We start from the raw sequence: 22,315 nt of genomic DNA, 5'->3' as shown, positions 1-22,315 counted from the left end.
CCAACCCCTACTTCACCTGGGGTTGGTTCAAGATGTAATCATCTCATTCCTTCAAACCCTATCTTCCAAGTACAGATAAGAAAATTTCATACATAAAATTAAATAAGAGGTTTAGTGGCATTTGGAGTCATTTTTATTCATTCAAATACTCGTAGAAATAAAGGTTGGAAAAAGAAGATAGATCACCAGTCAGCTCTAAATGGGAATCTGGATGGAGCTATTTGAACCTGAAAAGCTGTCAGTTGAACATTTTCTGCCATATTGGGAAACATCATCAATCCTTTTTTTGTGTTTGATAGGTACCTGTAATATAAGTAGATATTGGTGTTTGTTAACAACACAGTGAATAATTCTTGTTATAGCATCGTAAAAAGTCACTGTTATTAATGAGACCAAGATCATTGATTTGGTCTGGGTTAGGCCAGACCATATAGTTAGTATGCCTTCTTGTCTGTATTTTGCCACTTGTCATGAAGGGAATTGGTCAAGAATGAATTCATCAATGGAAAGCCATTTCCAGTTAAGGAAGATAACACAGTTCATATTTCAAGTAATCTAAAATTCCTTAATTTTTTATCATTTGTGTTAGTGCAGGGCTAATTTTAGAAAATTAACTGTACTCTTACATTTCAGCCATGTATAAATTCCTCTTCAATCATTATTTATCTGACTTGTCTCATAAGCCATAAGAAGTCAGACCTGAGATCTGAAGAAGTTCTAGCTAACTGTGTACCTTCCCTGGCCTTGAGGTTTTTTGCTTGAGCTTCCCATATTGTACATAGCCACTGGGCCAATGGGCCCACAGGACGTTTCACTATAGGGTTTATTTATTTGGTAGGGCAGTGTTCATCAATTAGCCTTAGACCATCACCCTTCTGAATCTCTCAAATATAGTAAATCTTCACTAATGCACTTAGCTGCTTAGCAGCCTTTTCAACAAGTCGTAACCACCAACACCCCCATGGTACTTGCACCTTTCAGGGTGAAATGGAGATGAAGTGATTCTTGAAAGTCCTTGTAATCCCACACATACAAAGTGAACTTTGCTTCTTTTTGCAAAAGGCTTTTGCAGAAACATAGACATATAATAAAATTTCACATTTTCAAGATGGCTGCACAGAGATTGGTGAGTCAAGCGAATGGTGGACATCAATAATGTGGCCCTGACTTGGTCAAGATGGTGTTTGGGTATCTTCCCAACCTGTCTTTCCCCCTTCTTAACTGCATGTTTAGAAATCTTGAAACTTTTGGTCCTTATAACTAGACCATCAGCTGCAGAATTACACCATCAAATGACTTGGAATGGCATACTTTTCTCTGAAGGAATGATTAAATCTTTTCCTCTTAATTTTTCTTCAGGTAATGGGGAAGAATTCTGTTTTTTTTGTTTTTGTTTTTGTTTTTTTTTTGAGACAAAGTCTCACTCTTGTTGCCCAGGCTGGAGTGCAATTGCAATGGCGTGATCTCAGCTCACCGCAACCTCTGCCTCCCAGGCTCAAGTGATTCTCCTGCCTCAGCCTCCCAAGTAGCTGGGATTACAGGCGACCGCCACCACACCTGGCTAATTTCTGTATTTTTCATAGAGACAGGGTTTCACCATGTTGGCCATGCTGGTCTCAAACTCCTGACCTCAGGTGATCTGCCTGCCTCAGCCTCCCAAAGTGCTGGGATTACAGGCGTGAGCCACCATGCCCAGCCAGGAATTCTTAAATGTGTTTATTAGATATGTGAATCTCTAGAAGGGATTCTGAAAGAAAATGGAGCAAAGAGCAAAATACTTACTAAAGCAGTAGAGAGGAGACAGTGGAAGAGGAAGTATATGTTATTTTACATAAACTAAAAACTGAAACTTACGAGTTCTTCAAATACGTGCTAATCTGCATCCCAACAGTTTTCTTGGAGGGTAGATTTCTCACGTGTTTTAAAATGACTTCCAAAACTATTTCTGCTCTGTTAGGGAACTCAGATAAGGAGTCTGATGCTGCTAGTTAATTGTTGAAGATGATTGGGGGAAAAAAGAAATTCAGAGATGGAACACAGCAAGGTGTTGGTACTGATTCCACACCCATTTATTGACTTGTAATTTAGAAGGTACTATTATAGGATTATTTCAACATCAGAATTTTCTTATCCAGATTCAAGGCACCTACATAAGCTCCTGATATATCATTTTTCTAATGTAAGTCTGAAGTGACCCAAAAACCAAAAAATCAAATTGTAAAGCTTTATTGTTTAATGCATGTAATCAATCTTATCATTACTTACAGTCTGTGGCCTTGGAATCCATCTTGTTATTTTACTGCCTTTGAGATTAGTCTTTAAAAAGCGTTGCTGGGAGTATCTGGATGATATGGAAGCAGCAGTTGGGGAGTATTGAGCCTGGGATATAAGGTCTGTAAAGTTAGAAATGTTAAATTATATCTCTGGTTGCAATGGATAAACCCAGATTATCTTGATTTTTTATTTTTTGAGAGGGGGGCCTCACTCTGTTGCCCAGGCTGGAGTGCAGTGGCATGATCATAGCTCACTGTCACCTCACATTTATGCATCTAGATTTAATTCATAAAATTTAGGGCTTAAAATTGGCATCTAACTCAGCTTAATCAATTGTGTTTCGGCTTCATCAATTTTGAGCAAGTATGTCAAAACTTGGTGTTTTTTGCCTGATAGTCATATGACCAAGTAAAAGTGAAGGAGGTGATGAGAGACTTGGACTGTGGTAGGTAGAAGAGGATAGACTGAGAGCTACTCAAATTAGTCGGAGTTGGGAATTAACCAGATTTGCAGGGTGACAAAGAATAGCTCCCAAATTTCTGGCTTAAGTAACTGGATATTTGGCACTACCATTTGCTGAAACAGCATCTTCCCCACCCCAAAAGTAGGAAGGGAGGAGGATAGGAAGACGGGTTCCATTCTTGTTGAACTTGTAAGCCTGAGACACATGAATGTAGACATTATTCACTGGATATATGGGTCATTGGATATATGGGTTTACAGCTCAGAGGAGAGTTTTGAGCTGCAGATGCAGACTTAGCAGACAATGATTAAAGCTGTGGGAAATATGCAATTATCTGGAGACAATGTGAGGTGAGAGGAGAAGGGGCCAGAAAGATCCCTGAACAACTTCAATGTTTAGAGGTTGGATACAGTAGGACGAACTAGAAAAGAAGACAGAAAAAGCAGCCAGAGGAAGAGAAAAACCACAAGGAGCGGTGCCAGGGGAACAATTAGGGGAACGGTGTGGTCAGCTGTGTCAAATGCTGCTGAGACATGAAATCAGTGAGAACTCAGCAGTGTCCTTTGGACTTGGAGACAGAAGTGAAGGTGATCTTGGCAAGAGCAACTGCAATGAAATGGTGCTGAGAAAAATCAGATTGCTGGCGGTGTGGTAGAAACCTATTCTTGGCCCCCAGTTGTGAATCTCCCATCTCTTCTTGGAAATAGACCTCACATTTTATGTTCACACAGCGTCCTAGAATAAAAACTACATTTCCCAGTCTCCTTTGTGTGGTCTTGGGCTAAGTGCTGGCCAATGGGATGTATGCCAGAGTGTCACAAGTGACTTCCAGGAACCATTCTTCAAGCTTCAAGGGAGGTGTGGGCCCTTCTTGTTGCCTTCCTCCTTCCTATTGGCCAGAAAGCTTAAGCAGTCATCTCGGACCATGAGGTGGTGAGCAACATTTGGAAGCCACAAGTTGAAAATGGCAAAACCTGAGAGAAATTAAGTGAGGTGAATCACGAAAGTGAGTGTAGGCTGAAGGGGTGGCCTGCCCCTCCACACCTGTGGGTGTTTCTCGTTAGGTGGAACGAGAGACTTGAGAAAAGAAATGAGACACAGAGAGAAAGTATAGAGAGAGAAAAGCGGGGGCCCAGGGGACCGGCGCTCAGCTTACAGAGGACCCACGCCGGCACCGGTCTCTGAGTTCCCTTAGTATTTATAGATAATTATCTTTACCATCTTAAAGATAAGGGAGTGGCAGGACAATAGGATCGTTTTTAGGGAGGAAATCAGCAGTAAGACATAAGAACAAGGAACTCAGGCCGGGCGCGGTGGCTCAAGCCTGTAATCCCAGCACTTTGGGAGGCCGAGGCGGGCGGATCACAAGGTCAGGAGATCGAGACCACAGTGAAACCCCGTCTCTACTAAAAATACAAAAAATTAGCCGGGCGCGGTGGCGGGCGCCTGTAGTCCCAGCTACTCAGGAGGCTGAGGCAGGAGAATGGCGTGAACCGAAGAGGCGGAAGGAGGCGGAGCTTGCAGTGAGCCGAGGTCGCGCCACTGCACTCCAGCCTGGGCAACAGCGTGAGACTCCGTCTCAAAAAAAAAAAAAAAAAAAAAAGAACAAAGATCTCTGTGACATGAATAAGTTTAAAGGAAAATCCTGTGCCTTGAGATAAACCTTTTAGCAGCATTGTTTCATCCTATCACATGGGGATAAACCTTGGACAATACCTAGCTTTTCTAGGAACAAAGACACCCTGCACGCCCAAAATCCATTAAACCTTGAGTCACCACAGCACATGTCTCTTGGAAGGACAAGGTTGGGGGTAGGGTCACAGATTAACAGCATCTCAAATACAGAACAAAATGGAGTCTCTTATGTCTACTTCTTTCTATATAGACACAGTAACAGGCTGATCTCTTTCTTTTCCCCACAATAGGCAGCTCTTTTAAGAAGTCTGACTGGGAAGAGAAAGACCTGCGGCAGGGGAAGGAATATGTTGTCAAGGCAGCGGGGGTAGGGGGCGTTATTTTACAGTGGATTTTATGATCCTGGCACATACATGTATGTATGTATTAGAGGGATGCATGGACGGGAAATCCAAGTATGTAGAAAGAAGCAGATAGTTCAAGGCCCCTGAGAAGGTAGCAGCAGATGGGGCCCTTTACATAGGGATTGGCCTGGGGAAGAAAAGGGACGCCCTTTCCATGTTCACAGGAGGGAAGGAGAAGCAGCAGAGTACAGATGTAGGTGGGCTGGGAGACAGGGAGAAAATGGCATTCCTGTCTGAGGGTTTCTAATTTCTCTGTGAAGTGGGAGGGGAAAGGATGAGGGGGTGGGGAGAGTGGACGAAGGTCTGAGGAGACAAGGCAGATTTAAAACAGTTGCTGCAGAGAGGAGGCGAGAGTGAGCTGACCCGACCCTTACTCCAGTGGAGGAGCAGGTAAGCTGGGTCTAAGCCATCCAGGCATGAGTCTTAGTCTGTGGCTCCATCGATTTGTTCAAAATCGGCAACAAGACCCAAGTCAGTCCAGGCAGAGCCCAATTCTTTTTAACTGTCCCATCTCCACGCCCTGCTCCTGCCATGCCGAGCATGAACAGAGATGGAAGCTACAGAGGTGGCTGCCATCTTGCTTCCAAAGAGCCTTGCTTGCTTTCTGCTCCCAGCCTCCTCAGAGCCAGAGATGGAGAGAGTGAAAGCAGTCCTGATGAAGTAGTTCAAACCTAGGTGAAGCATTTAGCCAGGCCTCCTCTCAACATTTTACAGTTTTATGAGCCAAGCGATTTCATTTTTTGCTTAAGCATTTCTAAAATAATTGATTTAGAAAAAAATCATAGTTTCTTAGGTGTTGCAAAATCCTAGGGGAATCACGTTAATGGCAAGGAAAGAGAGCTCGCCCTCTGAGCACATCTGTGCTTCCGACGTGGGAGGCAGGGATGCTGCCGTGGCTGCTGCTGCGGAAGACCCCTGGGTCACGTTGAGACTCCAGCTGGACAACAGCAAAGGAAGGAGGAGTGGGAGTATGGCTGACTTTCACTGCTTAGCATGAACAGTATGAGTAATAGCTGGCTGTGCCCTCAAACCCCTCCTCTCCCTGCACAGGGGAACAGAAGGGGGCTGAGGCCCAGGAGTAACCTCTACCTCTACTTCCTGGGAAAGAAGCTTCCTTCCCACTCCTGCTCCCGCCCCAGTCCTGGGAATTAGGGTCTCCCCCACCTGCCTTGTGCCTCACTCTGGTTCTCCTTCACAATAGGCAGGTGTTGGAGGACATGGATGGCAGTTCACTAGGACGCATTATCCCAGGAAGGGATTAGAAAGATGCCTGGCTAGGCTGCGGGCAGAGGGGAAAGGGAGAGAAGGAAAAAATCCCCTGACACATGGAGAAGACAGTGAAAGGTACAGAACTAAGTAGGGTCAGGCGTCAAGGTAGGGCCCTTGGGTGCTCTTGATGCCCTTTGTGTTGGGGCTGGGGCAGCAGCAACAACCAGTGGCTGGGGTGGGGGACACCAGCTCCCAATGTCAGGTCCAGGCAGCAACCCAGAGGCGGGAAGGAGGGCCCTGTGAGCTTTACTGCCAAGCCCAGCTCTGCTGTTAGTAAACCCAAAGTAACTTCATCTGTGACTTTGTGCTCCTGAAAGGCTGTGTTTCCTCAGCTCATTCACGCTGGAAAGTAGCCAAAAGGAAACACAGATAAAGGGCTAAACACATGTATGCAAGTATAGTAACCAACACTTGCACAATTACTAAGTGCCACTATACTAAGTGTCAGACAGGGATTTTTTTCATTTGATCTCAGAGCAAGCCTTTGAGCTGAGTATTCCCATTTTACAGAGAGGCTCATTAAGATCTGTCTAAGGTCACGCAGCTAGCAGTGACAGAACCAGGGCCTGAATTCTGGCTGTTTCACTCCAAAGCCCACACACTCAACTACTGGGCTATGTACAGAACAGGAAAGAAGAGATACGGCCAATCATAACAACAGGCCCATCATGGCTAGTGGTATTTGGTGATATTTCTGATAGATCTAGAAGATAATGTAGAATGTATTTAGTCCTCATCTTACAGAGGAGGAAGGTGGTTTAGAGACATCCTGGGGTCTGGCCTCAGCTCCATGCTGCCTGCTGACTGCACTGCTCAGAGAGCTATTTTGATTGTTATTTTCAAGGACACCCCAAGCCCCCAGCACCCAAGAATCATAATGTACTTTATGAATAACTCTGAGAAATGGGGTCATTGGTATCCCAAAGCGTTGTCTCAAAATCCAATGAACTGGGTTTTGTGTGTGTGTGTGTGTGTGTGTGAGAGAGAGAGAGAGAGAGAGAGATGGAGTCTCGCTCTGTTACCAGGCTGGAGTGCAATGGCACCATCTCACCTCACTGCAACCTCCAACTCCTGGGTTCAAGCAATTCTCCTGCCTCAGCCTCCCGAGTAGCTGGAATTACAGACACGTGCCATCACGCCCCCCTAATTTTTGTATTTTTAGTAGAGATGGGGTTTCACCATGTTGGCCAGGATGGTCTGAATCTCCTGACCTCGTGATCCGCCCACCTCAGCCTCCCAAAGTGCTGGGATTACAGGCGTGAGCCACTGTGCCCAGCCAAGACCAGTTTTTTATGACTGAAACCTTTTAGTTTTGGATGTCAGTACTCCAAGGTGCTCAAGTAGGAAGTTTTGACTGTAAATCAGAATTAAGATTTATCCATTTATGTGTCATTCAACAAACATTGTGGAGGACCCACTCAATAACTACTGGATACTTAGTGACTGGGTCCTACCTGAGTCCCTGAGACCCTCCTCAGTTCAGACCCCAGAGACTGGGAGGTTTTCTAGCCAGAGCAGGGGTATCCTTACCGCCTGAGGAGCCCGTGGGGACAGCTGACTGCTGGGCATCGTGAAGCTGACTCTGCAGCTCCTCCACACGCTGGAGAGCATCCAGCTTCACACTGCGCTCCTGGGCAAGCCGGCTTCTCATCTGAGGGGAAAATGAGAAGCAGAGATGCTTTGTGCTCACTTTCGTTTCCTCAGTTCACATGGGGTTCCTAGGGAAAATGGGTGTCCCAGGCTACCCTGCAAAGAGAACTGGCTCTTAAAGTCCTGATTAGGCTGAACTCAGCCTTCTGAGAATCAAGAACTTCAGGAAGACCAGGAACTTAACCAAAAAGGAACAGTCCGTGGAATCCCTTATACCTTATAATAGCTAGGAGCTTATTCACAAGGTTATATCTTTCATGTCTATTTCATCAGCTAGGTAGAGGAAGAGGGGAGTGAGGGCTCAGTGCACACATGGCCTTGGAGGCCCAGCCACTGCATCTACACTGAGGACCTGTCAGAGCCCCTGGACGGTTTCAAACAGAGGAGAGACTTGATCTCTCTCCTAGATCTCTGCTCTCAGTTCAGCATCTGCCAGGAATGCCCTGGTCTGACAGAAGCCCATTTCCAGAAGCAACCTTTGTATTGACTTGTGTGGCTCTGCCCGTGCACAGCTAGCCCACACTCCCCAGCCAGACAGTGCCCGGGGCCACAGTGTATCTCATCTGCCCAGATCACAGGTGGTTTTGCTTTTTCAATTTATAATCTCCTAATTGTTTTTACTTGTAGAAAAGTAATACATACTCTAGTGGTTGGAAGAGCATCCCCCAAATTTCATGTCTACCTGGAACCTCAGACTGTGACCTTATTTGGAAATAGGGTCTTTGTAGATGGACTTGTTGGGATGAGGTCATACTGGATTTAGGGCGAGCCCTGAATCTAATGACTGTTGTCCTTATAAAGAAGACAGGATAAGGATACAGACACTCAGAGGAGCACACAGGAAGAAGGCTCCATGATGACAGAGGCAGAACTGGAGTGAGGTAGCTACAAGCCGAGGAATGCCAGAGACCAAAATGGGACTAAGAAGAGACACGGAACAGATTCTTCCTCAGAGCTTCCAAAGGAACCAGCCTTGCCAGCACATTAGTTTCAGGCTTCCGGCCTCCCGAGCTGTGAAGGAATACGTTTTTATTCTCTTAAGCCACTCAGTTTGTGATAATTTAGTAAGGCAACCCTAGGGATTGAACACACGTGCTAGTCTCAAGCATTCAGCCGCGTGTGTTATACATCCCACTCTGCCCGCACAGACCTGGCCAGAAGGCCCCACACAGTCTTGCCCTAAACGTTAAAGGGGGCTCTTCCTTATGTCGGGGGGCCCCCAAGCATCGTTTAAATTTCAGAAGGTTACCAGAGCTCCGGAGTTAGGAAAACATCCTAACACAAACTAAGTCCAAAGTCCCTCTCCATACTATAGGGATTTGTGTAGGATCCTTATTCCCTATGGGCTGGTACCAAGGAAACATATCAAGATTTTCTGAGCCAGGCTGCCACTAGGAAACTTGAGAAATACTAGCAAGGAAGCGTGCTTCCTCAGGACCTCCTTGTGTTAGGCCACTCGTCCCCACATCACAGACGCCGGTGAAGTGACTTGCCCAAGGCCACACAGCCAGGATTTGAGTCCAGGTCTATCTACCTGTTTCCAAGGCTGTCTACCTTCACATTCCCAACAAAAATATAAACAGCCAACATTTACTGAGAGCTATGTATCACACCCTGGTTTTGCTGTTGTTTGTTTTGAGACGAAGTCTCACTCTGTCACCCAGGCTGGAGTGCATTGGCGCAATCTTGGCTCACTGCAACCAGGTTCAAGTGATCTTCCCACCTCAGCCCTCTGAGTAGCTGGGACCACAGATGCACACCCCCAGCCCTGGCTGATGTTTATATTTTTTGTAGAAACAGGGTTTCACCATGTTGCCCAAGCAATCCTCCCACCTTGGCCTCCCAAAGTGCTGGGATTACAGGAGTGAGCCACCACACCTGGCTTGTTTATTTTTGTTAACTTTTTACTTTTTAATTTTTTAATTTTTATTTTTTAGAGACAGGGTCTTACTCTTTCACCCAGGCTGGATTACAGTGGCATAATCTTAGTTTACTGCAGCCTTGAACTCCTGGGCTCAAACGATCCTCCTGCCTCAGCCTCCCAAGTAGCTGGGACTACAGTCATGCCTGTTTTAGGTCCGGTTTTAAGGGCTTTATTTGAATTACTTAATTTCTTAATTTAATCACCCCCTCCCAAATTTAGTGAAGTGAGTACATTGTTTCCATTGTAATGATGAAGAAACCAAAGCACAGATTGGCCACAGACCTTGCCCAAAGCCACACCGCTGGAGGGCCGGCGGTATGAACCAGTCAGCTCCACTCCAGGGCCTGTGCTCTAAATCACTGGTCCCCAACTTTTTGGCACCAGGTACTGGTTTCATGGAAGACAATTCTTCCACGGGGTGGGGGCAAATGGTTTCAGGATGAAGCTGTTCTGCCTCAGATCATCAGTCATTAGCTAGAATCTCATAAGGAGCGGGCAACCTAGATCCCTCACGTGTGCAGTTCACAGTAGGGTTGGTGCTCCTGTGAGAATCGAACGCCTCGGTTGGTCTGACAGGAGGCGGAGCTCAGGCGGTTATACTGTCAGCTGCTCATCCCCTGCTGTGCAGCCCAGTTTCACAGGCTATGGACCCCTACTGGCCCACATCCGGGGAGTTGGGAACCCCTTCTATAAGTGACCTCAACCAGGCGCAGGCAACAGGCCAGGACACTGAGGCTGTCCGAGGTCAGACAGTGAATATCTGCCCATGGAGTCGGAGGCCGGGGATAGATTAAAGAAGCCACTTCTGGCTGGAAGGGGCCGGGGGTGTGGGTGGGGGGCTCGGGTCTTGCTGGCTGAGGATTGCTGTTTAGAGTAGGTAGGCATAGGGACACTTGAGCTGTCAGGAGAGCTGGAGCTGTACTCTACAAAGGGCCAATGGCTTATACATACATATGGTAAAGTGCACATTTGTTGAGAGAAACCTTAAAATATTTGTTTTGATCACTTCTAGAATATCTGCCATGAAACAAATAATTAACTAGAGAAAACCTTGAAGAAACGAATCTACGAACTTCTCTATTTCTGTGGTGGCATTTAGAAAAGCATAATTTGTAACACAAAATCGGGATGCCAAAGTTTTCTTATAGGTTCGGTCATATTTTTGTTTACTTTTCATGCAATAAATATGAAATTCTAATTTTCTTTTATTCTAAAACTACTCATTTTCTCTCTCCACTTTTATATAAATATTTTCTGTAGCTTTTCCTCAATTCAAATTTTAATCTTTTTTTTTTTTTTTTTTTTTGTCATTTTTGTAGATAGAATTCTCCTTATTGATCTCTTCCTTGAGCACTTAAAACACTTGACCAGGGGCCGGGCACAGTGGCTCATGCCTGTAATCCCAGCACTTTGGGAGGCCGAGGTGGGCGGATCACCTGAGATCAGGAGTTTGAGACCAGTCTGGCCAATGTGGTAAAAACCCCGTCCCTACTAAAAATACAAAAATTAGCCGAGTGTAGTGGTTCGTGCCTGTAGCCCCAGCTACAAAGGAGGCTGAGGTGGGAGAATCGCTTGAACCTGGGAGGCAGTGGTTGCAGTGAGCCAAGATTACGCCACTGTACTCCAGTCTGGGTGACAGAGTGAGACTCCGTCTCAAAAACAGAAAAAACAAAAAACAAAAAAACCACTTGACCAATAATTTGCCTTTCAATTTCCATCTCCTTCTATCTCTGATGAATGAATTCAGTAATCTGCTCATTCAATGGATATGTGTGAGGTGCCTGCTTTGGAAGTTACTTTTTCGTTTTTTATTGAATCACATTGTTTTCTGCTTTGTTGAAACTTGTATTAATCCACATCTACATTCTAGTATTCTATTCTATTTCTTTGTTGTTGGGTATAGTCAACAAAATACATTGGCTCTGCAAACCACTTTTGCCTTTCATTTTTGTCTCTGCAGCTCCCGAAACACTTGAATAAAATCTTCTTGTCATAGCCTCCCTTAACACTTGCTGCTTTTCCAGGTTACTTCTTAGAATTTTCTAAAAGATTCCTAGTTCAAAGATGAGAGCTGGGTAGAAACAGGTTTTTCCAGTAGGTTACAGGGGTGTTGAGATTCCAAGCCCTGAGGCAGCCAAGCTACCATGGCCTGCCCAGCAATCTTCGTGGTGTCGGGAGACACTGTGGGGAGAGATGCTACCATTCTCCTGGGCTGCCTATAAGTCACAGAGGTTGAGAAACACTGCTGTGGGGGACAGGAGAGAGGCATGGGCACACGGGGGAAGGATGCAGCAGCCCTCGCTGGGGCACCAGGTGCACTCTGGGTGGACACCCCCTCTTACTGAGGTTTACCTGGTGGAGGTCTCTCTTCATTTTTTTCTGCTGCAGCTGGCCCAGCTTAGAAGCCCTCTCAGCCTCTTTACTAAGGAGCTGCAATTGCTGTTCTTTCTGCCCCACATCTTCCAAGAGCTTCTCCATCCTGGATGTTTTCATGAAGTGCAGCTGCTCCTGGGTGAGAGCTTCCTGGGTCACTCTATGTTCTAACTCCTTCAGCAGTTGAGCCTGTGGCAGGAAAACGCCAAAAGAAAGGAGGAGGCAGGGAGCCTTTCTTCCCAGCAGAAGTGGGGAGACGTTGGACAGCATGATAACCATCCCCTCCTTTGGGGCTCAGGGACACAACTACATGGTGTATTCCTGGACTCTAGAAAACGTGGCCCAATGATTCAGTCCTGCGCTAGCAAGAGCACCAGGATCTACCCTAGCCTGGCATTTACACTGTGAGCCCTGCGGTGACAGAGGGAAGCAGAACAGACACCAAAAGCCAGGCACACGATCACGCCACTGTACAGCAGTGCCAGGGCAAACAATTTGGTCTTTTAATACCCAGATTTGATCATATGTATGTTAGCTTACTAACCAGATAATCATATCTAGCACAAACAACATTTACATTGTTGTGGAGCCTTTGTCAGGAGGTAGCCGTGGAAGCGTTTAACACCAAAGAGACAGGGCCATGCCATACACGCAATGGGCGAGGAAAGGAGGTTCTGATTTAGGCTCTGTTTTCACTTCCAAAAATCTGGGGAAGTCAGATTCTAGATGGTTAAAGGAGGATTAGTGTAGAAATAATTTGGTTCTGTTCCAAAGTTTTTCTAATAAGTATTATCCTAAGTACTAGATGGTCAATCCTTAATCATAAGGATCAATCCTTAATCATAATATTATTATTCATATCTGTATGATGACGTTACAGTTTATCATGTAGCTCATGATAACTCATATGAGTTACCATAATTAACTCATCTGATGCAGAATCATGGAAGAATTAGGGTCTAAGATGAACAAATTAAATTTCATGCTTTAAATATGCCTAGCTTTCCCAGGCTGTAACTTCAACTCAACTGTTCTCACTCTAAACCTACAGTCCCCCTGCTTCATTCATGCCCAGAGGGTTGGCACAGTTAGGACACGCTTAGGCTTAGAGTGCCTTTATTTTGGTGCCAGCCCCTGTCGCGCAGCAGTAACTTCTGAAAGTGAGACATGGTATGGATCATTGGGACGGGACAGAGTCTCGTGCGGGGATGACACTGCAGGCTGGACCACACTCTGCTTGCGGAGGATTGTTGTTGAGTGGAAGCGTGCTTGCCCCATGAAAGCCTGTGTTCAAGGCAGAGGCCGAGATCACAGGATCCCAGGACAGCCTCTAGCAAAAAGATCCTTAGAGAAATGGACACACACACACACACACACACACACACGTATGTGATAATGATCTTGCTAATGAGTAGTATTTTCTCATCTTAGCCACATACGAGTAAGAACAATAGCCTTTTGGCCACCGCCCTTGGTTTCTGGGCTGGAGAGGAGGGAGGAGAAGGGAAGCCCAGGTCCAGGCCTTTTCCTGGTTGTACCATCTGTGTGGCTTCAGGCTGTGGTGCTCTGATGACTGCTCCTGGCAGCCACAGCACCAAGTCTGGTGGCCACGTTCAGCTTTGCAGAGTGAACTGCAAAGGGAACGAGGAAGAGGCTCTGAGGCTCGGATACCTGGCTGTCCTGCTGCTTCCACATCCTCGCGCTGTCGGCCTGAGCCCTGGCCAGGGCCTGCCTGAGAGCCAGGATCTGCTGATGAAATAAACCCACTTCTCGCTCTGCCATCAGCTTGATGCGCAAACACTCTTTTTTACTTTGAATAGCTTCCTGTAAACATCCCAAACACAGTAAGATAGGAAATAGGTTTCCTTTCCAGATTTTTAGTTTCAAAAGCAGTATCTAAACCACTTTCCCATCCATTCTTCTTTCAAACTTCTGGTAGAAAGGAGCTCCTGCTAGTCACTGCTTCCACGATTTTATTTTATTTTATTATTTATTTGTTTAGAGATGGAGTCTTGCTCTGTCAACCCAGCCTGGAGTACAGTGGTACAATCTTGGCTCACTGCAACCTCTACCTCCCAGGTTCAAGCAATTCTCCTGCCTCAGCCTTCTGAGTAGCTGAGACTACAGGTGCCCGCCACCACACCCAGCTAATTTTTTTTGTATTTTTAGTAGAGATTGGGTTTCATCATGTTGGCCAGGCTGCTCTCAAATTCCTGACCTCAGGTGATCCACCCACCTTGGTCTCTCAAGGTGCTGGGATTATAGGCATGAGCCACCATGCCCAGCCCACTTCCATGATTTTAATTCAGAAGAGGGTAACATATCAGAGTAAATACTTTCAGAAACAGGATGTGAAAGTTTCCAAATAGCCATCAATATGCACTTTGGATTCAATTTGCCTTAAAGCAGATTTCTCACTTATTATTTTGTGACTTCATTTTCCTCAGATAATCATGTATGAAACCCAAAGATACGCAGTCTTTTGACAAAGCAGCCTCAAGCCCTTGGTGAAGCCTTTCCTCCATCTTTTCACACCCTTCCCTTATGCTGAATTCTCTGATCTGTTCTTTCTTGCCCCCTTTGCTTCTGCCCCCTTTCTATTTCTCCTGAAGTTCTCACACGGCCTGTTCCCAGGAAAAATCGCCAACTGTCAGATCCTTCAGGATGGCTGACCCTGCCACCTGACACCACTGCCACTCATAGCTACAGTGACACCATGGCAGCTGCAGCCATAGAGGCTTGGGATCAGCCATCCTGGGGACTGTCTGGACCTCCCCCACCAGAGCTCACCTTCTCTGCCCTGCTCAGCTGGGCCTGGAAGCGCGCCTGCTGCACAGCCAGCCTCCAGTGGCCCAGGCTCCTCACTTTGCACACCAGGGTGGCCAGGCTGCAGTTGTCCTGCTCCAAGGCCCATAGCTGTTCCTGCTAAGAAGGCTCATTTTCAGAAAAGTCTGCCCCCAACATTTTCATAGGAAGGGCACAAACCCTAACATCAGAAACATGCCTTCCAGAAGATGACACAATTGTGTAGTGCGTCCTCGTGTCCCCTTTAAAATGCCTGATGCAATGCTTTCTCAGGGAAATCAGGCTGGAATGCTAATGGGGTGAATGGTGGGGTCAGCTGCTAGAATGAAACACTGATAGCCCATTGCTAAATGAAATCACATACTTTGGCTGGGTTTTCTTTCATTCCTTCATCAGGGCTGGCAGAGCCCCATTTTTTCTTTAGGTCCTTCATATTGTCAATCCCTTCTGTTCTCACTTCACCGATGAGCTCACACACTTTCTGGATCAAATTAAGCTGATTCTCATCCAGCTTCTCCTGCAAATTGCAGACTCAAGTCAAGGAAGTAAAATGGATTTGGGTAGTGTGAAGGGCAGTTGAAGAAAAGCCATTTTGCCTTCTACAACTTAACTTTTGTAAGTAATTTCACATTAAGATGTCACCTACTCAGACAATTATTCTGACATGTACTATAAGGAAGTCACACTAGCGGCCCCCTGAGTGCTGTCTTTTATCCACAGGGCTTCATCATGGGGACACCAGCACATCTTAGACTGTGCCTTCCTTGTCAACACCAAGGCAGGCTGAGCCAGGAGGACAGTGGAGGCTCACAGGTAGAAAACCTGCTGAGCAAACTGCCCCTGGTAAGAGTTACTTGGGAAGCTGAACCAAAGATTTTTGCTGCTATGTTCACTCACGGCAGAATGTGACCAGACAAGACACTGTAGTTGAGCCACTCCTGAGGAGCTCTGTTAAATATAGATAAAGTGGAGGAGGGAGTCCAGCCGACTGCCTTCCTATTTAGGATCTAACAGAAACCTCATTAGGAAATATTCTGTTCTGAATGGCTTACAGCTAAATGCCTTGTGAGGAAACAGCTTGATCAATGGTGAGTACAACTGAAGACCCAGTGCTAGGGACTGAATTGTGTCTTCCCCAGATTCATATGTTGAAACCCTAACCAGCACTGTGACAGTATCTAGAGACAGGATCTTTAGGAGGTAATTAAGATTAAACTGAGGACATAAGGGGGAGGCCCTATTGCAATAAGACTGTGGCCTTATAGGAAGAGGGAGAGAGGCCTTTCTTTTTCTCCGTGTCTGCCATGTGAGGGCACAGTGAGGAGGCGGCCACCTGCGAGCCAGGAAGCAGGCCCTCAGCCAGAAGCAGACTCCACTGGCGCCCTGATCTCAGACTTCCGGCTTCCAGAACTGTGAGAAATACACTTTCTGTTGTTTAAGCTGTGCAGCCTATCGTATTTTGTTATGGCAGCCTGAGCAGACTAAGACACCCAGTGTCTTTGGGGTGAGAGGTAGGGTAGGGGTGTCCTCCAACTTCTAAACCACTTCCCTAGAGAGGAAGGCAGGAGGAGGGTGCCCAGCTGGGAGCCATGGAAGGAAGCCTGGCTCTGGCCACACAGCAGAAGCTTTAGCAACTTCATGGGATGCTGGAATATAACAGGGATTCCCTACTGTAGGAGGCTTGGTGGAACCACTTCAGCCTGGGAAACAGAGAGAATCCACTTTTTAACTAGGAATTTGGCAGAAGCTAAAGGGAACTTAAGACATTTCTCAACAATCTCACACCTGAAAGATGGCTTAGCAAATTCCAGCTGTCACTGTCTGCCCATTCCTCTCTTGCAACACCAGACCCAATACATTTTGGGTTTGATCCTTTAATACGTGTAATCATTTACACTGCAGGTAAGAAGAAATTCTCGCTGGAATGACCAGGCCAAGGTGAGCACTGGTGGAAGCTCCTGTTAACCTAATAACCCTGGGGGCCACCCTGCAATCCCTGGGGAGAGATGCAAGGACCCAAATGGGGCTGGCTTTGGGGTGTATCCAATAGCAGGGAAGGGGACAGGGTTGGGGGAAGCTGTGGACTTGCAGGTGGTAGGTTGTACTGAAATTCACACCGGCGAGTCAGCTGGACCAGTCTCCCTGATGGCCCATTTTAGGCGTGGGGCATCTATCTTACGGCTGCGCAAACATCAGATGAAAGCGATTGGCTTCCACAATGCTGCGGGTGCACGCGCACCCCATCACTTCTCTTCTGCCATGGATCTTTGCTGACAGGTCAGCAGCTTGCTGACACTGAATGTGAGAGTAAAGCTGGCAGGCATTTTGAGGGTTTGAAAAAATTCTGGAAGCTGATTCAAATTCTGAATGTGCCCAGGGAGTTCTCCAGAGGCACCTGCTGCTACCTACATAAGGTCTGGCCTGGCCCAGGCACTGTACTCTGGAAAGTCGCACTAACAGATAAAATGGTGGTAGAAACTGGGGAGGTGGGGAATTTGGAGCAGCAGAACTCTCTCCTCCCAACAGCGACCAGACAGTGCCAGTGGCAGCTGTCAATAGAGGGGAAAGAGAGACTTCTCTATTAGCCCCAAATTCAGCGTCTATCATGGTTAATGACAACCCATTGCTGACTCTCTTTCTGCAGTGAAAGCTTAGAGCTAGAAAATTCTTAGGGCCTAAGAATCTCTTGTTCCCACAAAGCCCATTATTCTGTCATCGATCCCTGGGTGTGCAGCCACCGTGGGAATCCGTTACACTCGGCTCCCCAATGGGTGGCCCAGATGTTCGACACAGGACACTTACTTTCATGTGTAAACAGGTCTGAAACAAAGCTCGGACTAATGCCTCATATTCTTCTTGGACTTCTTTTCTAATCTGCTTCTTGAGATTCAGATTCACCTCTTCCAAGTCTGTGAGTTGGGCTCTCAGAGCGGTGATTTCCATGATCATATCATGACTGAGTTCTGCAACCTAGAAGCAAGAGAAAATGTGTGTGTGTGTGTGTGTGTGTGTGTGTGAGAGAGAGAGAGAGAGAGAGAAACAATTGAGGAGTTTCAAACTGCTCCTACAAAATAGTTTCTTATAGATCAGTATTGAATTTCACTTCTATTTTAAACCTAATGAAGCGAGTGAACATTCTGCTGCATAAATGTGGGCAGAAGAATTTAAGGACAATTCAAAGGTCCCGGAACAGTGCCAGACACTGGCTGGTGAAGAAGTGACCCCAGAAAGGCTAGTACATAGGCCCTTTCCAGTTAGACAAAAATACTTCAACTGTCTTGGCCTCCATCTCCAAACTGGCCTCCCCTTGACACCTCAGCCCAAACATCCTTTTTCTTTTTTGGAAGGCACTTTATTCTATTTATTTATTTTATTTATTTTATTTATTTATTTATTTATTTTTGAGATGGAGTTTTGCCCTTGTTGCCCAGGCTGGAGTGCAGTGGCATGATCTTGGCTCACCGCAACCTCCACCTCCCGGGCTCAAGCGATTCTCCTGCCTCAGCCTCCTGAGCAGCTGGGATTACAGGCATGCACCAGCACACCTGGCTAATTTTGTATTTTTAGTAGAGATGGGGTTTCTCCATGTTGGTCAGGTTGGTCTTGACCTTCTGACCTCAGGTGATTTACCCGCCTCGGCCTCCCAAAGTGCTGGGATTATAGGCGTGAGTCGCCGCGCCCGGCCTGGAATGTACCTTAAGTGGCATCAAAAGAAAACAAACAACAACAACAAAACTTCCCAAAGTAACAACAAAAACAGAACAAAACAAAGCCAGTACAAAATAACAAAAGTGACCAAGAAACTCAAGGGAAAAAAAATGCACCCTAAGGAGGGTTGCTTGCCAAAAGTGAAGGCACGCTCCTTGGTGTTCCTGCAGTGGACCTTCACTGACGGGACTTCCACAGGTGACACAAGCAAATGACACTCAGGTCTCCCACAGCTGGCTAACCCTGAGAGTGTGGATGTGAGAAATGGAGACGAGAACCTTTTTAACAGGAAATGACCTACCTGGCCAGCACTGTCTTCAGGCGGACCCTGGTCTCTCCGTGCAGCATCTAATTCCTGAGCAGGAGAAAGCAGTACACAACCAAACTCAGACATTTCGTCTTCCAACCACAGCTCAGGTCAGCACAACGCGTTCCAAACACTTCCTATTTGTGTTAATGGAGCCCCATTTTGAGAACCTTAGGCTGTGCCTGGAGCTGAGACTGTATGTGTTGCCCCACTGTACTTCAGGATGCTTAACACAGCCTCAGAAGACAACACCGACTTCCAGCTACCCACACTGATGCCAAGAACTGAGTAATGGGGATAGGCCAAAATGAGGGTGGCTCCAAGGCTCATTATTTGACATTTTAATACTTCATCTGGTGTTTTGGCTAGTCTTTTAGACTTCCGAACTTTTCTAAGGTATAAAGTAAAATCACACTAAACCTCTGATGCAATCTACCTTCACAATAGTGGGCAGCCCAGGGCAGGTGGACTGACTCTTCCATCCCACCAGTGGGCTCATATGTTAAGGAAGTCTCCCAGTGAGACTGACCCATGACATCCATCCTGAAGGGAGAGTTTACTTAAGGATCCTGGCTTCTTTCCCAGACCAGGAACAGCGCACGGCGCCTTGTGTTTGCCAAGGGTGGAAAGGTCAGCTATGCACCTTCCCCTGCAGGGCCAGCCCCTTTGTTGCTCACCTTTTGTATTTCCCCGCTGGACACCTCCAAAGCACATAACCTAGTGTGGGCAACTGAGAATACCAGAGCCCAAGGGAATGAGCCAATGAGAAGAGAGATTTGAGGGTACCATTCACCCTCAATTCTGGCATAAGAACCGCTAGATGCGCCCCAACCCTCTCAGTTTTACTTTTCTCTTCTGAGTGCCTCCTGAGCCTCCCTGCCCACGCCCATTCCCCACTGCAGTTCTCGTCTCTCTGGGAGCCTACTTGCTCTTTCTGGCTGAGCCTCTGCCTAGCGTGATGCAACACATGCTCACAGCACGTGGAGTAGGTCTCAAAGTTGCTGCGTTCTCTTGCCATCATGTCACAACCCAGGGAAAGGAGGCAGGCCTCAAGGTGATCTTTCCTGAAAGTGATCTGAAAGGAAAGAGGCATTCATTATTCACAGCCACTCTAACAGGGCAGCCTCACCATGCCAGGGCCCCAGGCACTCTTTGCCTTGGCTCACAGACCCACTTTTGTTTCTCCTCTGTATCCAACCATGGGCTGTAGCCTTGCAAGCCTCTCTTTCAGGTCGGCTTTGAACATTTGCAGGGACACGAGGACCATGGAAGCCCACATAGCATGTGGTGAAACACTGAAAGGTTATAAATCAAACTAACAAACTATCAGAATGAAATGTTTAATTCTCCTACCTTGAAAAACAGACCTGAAAACTGACCTGGAAAGCCAGATTTGAATTTATTATTCCTGGACTACTGTTTGTTTGTTTGTTGGTTTTTTAGATGGGGCCTTGCTCTGTCGCCCAGGCTGGAGGGCAGTGGCGCGATCTCAGCTCACTGCAGACTTGGCCTCCCAAGTTCAAGCAATTCTCCCACCTTAGCCTTCCAAGTAGCTGGGATTATAGGGGTTCCCACCACCATGCCCAGCTAATTTTTATATTTTATTTTTTTAGTAGAGATGGGGTTTCACCATGTTGGCCAGGCCGGTCTCAAACTCCTGACCTCAGGTGATCCACCCACCTCGGCCTCCCAAAGTGCTGGGATTATAGGTGTGAGCCACCACGCCCAGTCGACTACTCTCAGTTCTGTGCTGAAGTAGGGACACATGGCGAGAGCTGGTCCCCAACCTATAGTTTACCGTGTGGCCCCCTTCTCTTCCCAGCTCTCGCCTCACGTCATGCTGTGAGGTCTTCACATGCCTGTGAGCGGACATCCTAACCCGCATGTCCAAACTCCATCCACACTCCCAGTTGCTCCTTGGTCACTTCCAGGCCAGGGGTGTGCACACTAGTGATGAGGTCCGTTTTCACTCTGGGGAAGGTGATCCAGGGAAGATGCCCATTCAGGCCATGGACTCAGGGAATTCCAGGTCCCAGGTACTTGGAGCATGGTCTAAAATGAAGGTGAGGGCTCTGAGCGGACATGTCCCTGTGGCCCAGGGGATTTCTTACCTTGTGAGGAAGGTCATAGCTGGAGAAAGGCCAGAGAGGGGCCCTCTGCTATATGGGGTATCTGGCAGGGGCTTCTCTTGCTCTAGTCTAAGGGCCACACAGCTCATTCTCTAGGCAATTCCACTCACTCCCTTTCTCCAGGAGATTGGGCCTGCTTTTTGAAGAGTTGGCAATTAAGGAACAGCCCAACTTTCCAAGGCAGTCTTAGATTTAGGTTCTGGAGAGAAATGGGAGCTAATATTTGGAAGGTAGGACAGACTTACCCAACTAGGACCTGCATATCTATGCGAGTGTGTTTGTCCCTCTGTGCATCAATGAGTGTGTCTGTGTGTGTGTGAGTGTGTCTGTGTGTGTGTGTGTGTGTGTGTGTGTCTGTGTGTGTGTGTGTCTGTGTGTGTGTGTGTGTGTCTGTGTGTGTGTGAGTGAGTGTGTCTGTGTGTGTGTGTGTCTGTGTGTGTGTATCTATCTGCAGGGATGGGGGGTGAGAAAGTTTATGGGGCCAAGTCTAGGACCCAGCCTACACTGTAACGTGAATTTTATCTGTGACACTTCTGGGGTCAGGCCAGCTCCTGTTCCCTGGCCATCTGCCATCGATGCCAGCCCTGTGCACTCAGCCTTCTGGAAGCAGCACATGAAGCAGCCGTTGTGGCTTCCGTGGGCTCAGGCTTCTCTGGGCTCTCAGGGCAATTTATTTCCTAAAACCTGCTCTGCAACTTACCCTGCCTCCCTGGGTCAGTGTAAATGTCAGCTGTGCTTGTGTCAGAATGCAGCGTGAGTGGGCACCATTGGCCAGTTTCTTCTCCGAAACCTTCGCTGGCATAAGAGCTGCAGACTCAGATTATTGGCCCAGTTCTGCCCAGTAAGCAGCACCGCCTTCCACTGGGCTGTTCTGTCACCACCATTCAAACCTGAACCACGATGGATGGCACTGGGTGGAAGAGCAGCAGATTGCCCCAGGGATTCTTCAAGAGAACCAGCCTGGGGTGCAGCATGGCAAGCACTGGGCCTTGTTATGGCCAAAGTCTAGCCCTGAAGCCTGCCAGCAGCAATTGAGTTTCTGTGGTTTGCTTCATCTTGGAATCCCTTGTAACAATTTGTTAAATATCAGGCACACACGAGGTATTTTGAAGATGTTTCTAAAATACCCACCTCTGCTGACAAAACACTTCAGTGGGCTGGGGAGCAGTGGCTCACACCCGTAATCCCAGCACTGTGGGAAGCCAAGGCAGGCAGATCACTGGAGGTCAGGAATTCAAGACCAGCCTGGGCAACATGGTGAAACCCCGTCTCTACTAAAAATACAAAAATTAGCCAGGTGCGGTGGCATGTGCCTGTAATCCTAACTACTTGGGAGGCTGAAGCAGGAGCATCATTTGAACACAGGAGGTAGAG

The 22,315-nt window shown here is 47.1% G+C and overlaps 1 protein-coding gene across 1 annotated transcript in view; it reads right to left on the bottom strand.

Annotated features, from left to right (window-relative positions):
- Window positions 1-115: 115 nt before the first annotated feature.
- Window positions 116-22,315, bottom strand: part of LOC700544 (uncharacterized) — a 151,273-nt gene continuing 129,073 nt past the window's right edge. Inside the window, 11 exon segments of the mRNA XM_015137604.3 lie at window positions 116-267; window positions 269-303; window positions 2,266-2,393; window positions 7,576-7,696; window positions 11,972-12,181; window positions 13,664-13,816; window positions 14,783-14,914; window positions 15,162-15,314; window positions 17,600-17,767; window positions 18,807-18,860; window positions 19,738-19,887. Coding sequence (XP_014993090.3) covers window positions 183-267; window positions 269-303; window positions 2,266-2,393; window positions 7,576-7,696; window positions 11,972-12,181; window positions 13,664-13,816; window positions 14,783-14,914; window positions 15,162-15,314; window positions 17,600-17,767; window positions 18,807-18,860; window positions 19,738-19,887 — 1,389 coding nt within the window. The 3' untranslated portion in view covers window positions 116-182.

Source organism: Macaca mulatta, chromosome 4 (genome assembly GCF_049350105.2).
Source record: "Macaca mulatta isolate MMU2019108-1 chromosome 4, T2T-MMU8v2.0, whole genome shotgun sequence".
Lineage (NCBI taxonomy): Eukaryota > Metazoa > Chordata > Mammalia > Primates > Cercopithecidae > Macaca > Macaca mulatta.
The sequence above is the reverse complement of the archived record's forward strand: the minus strand, read 5'-3'. Positions and strand labels throughout refer to the sequence as shown.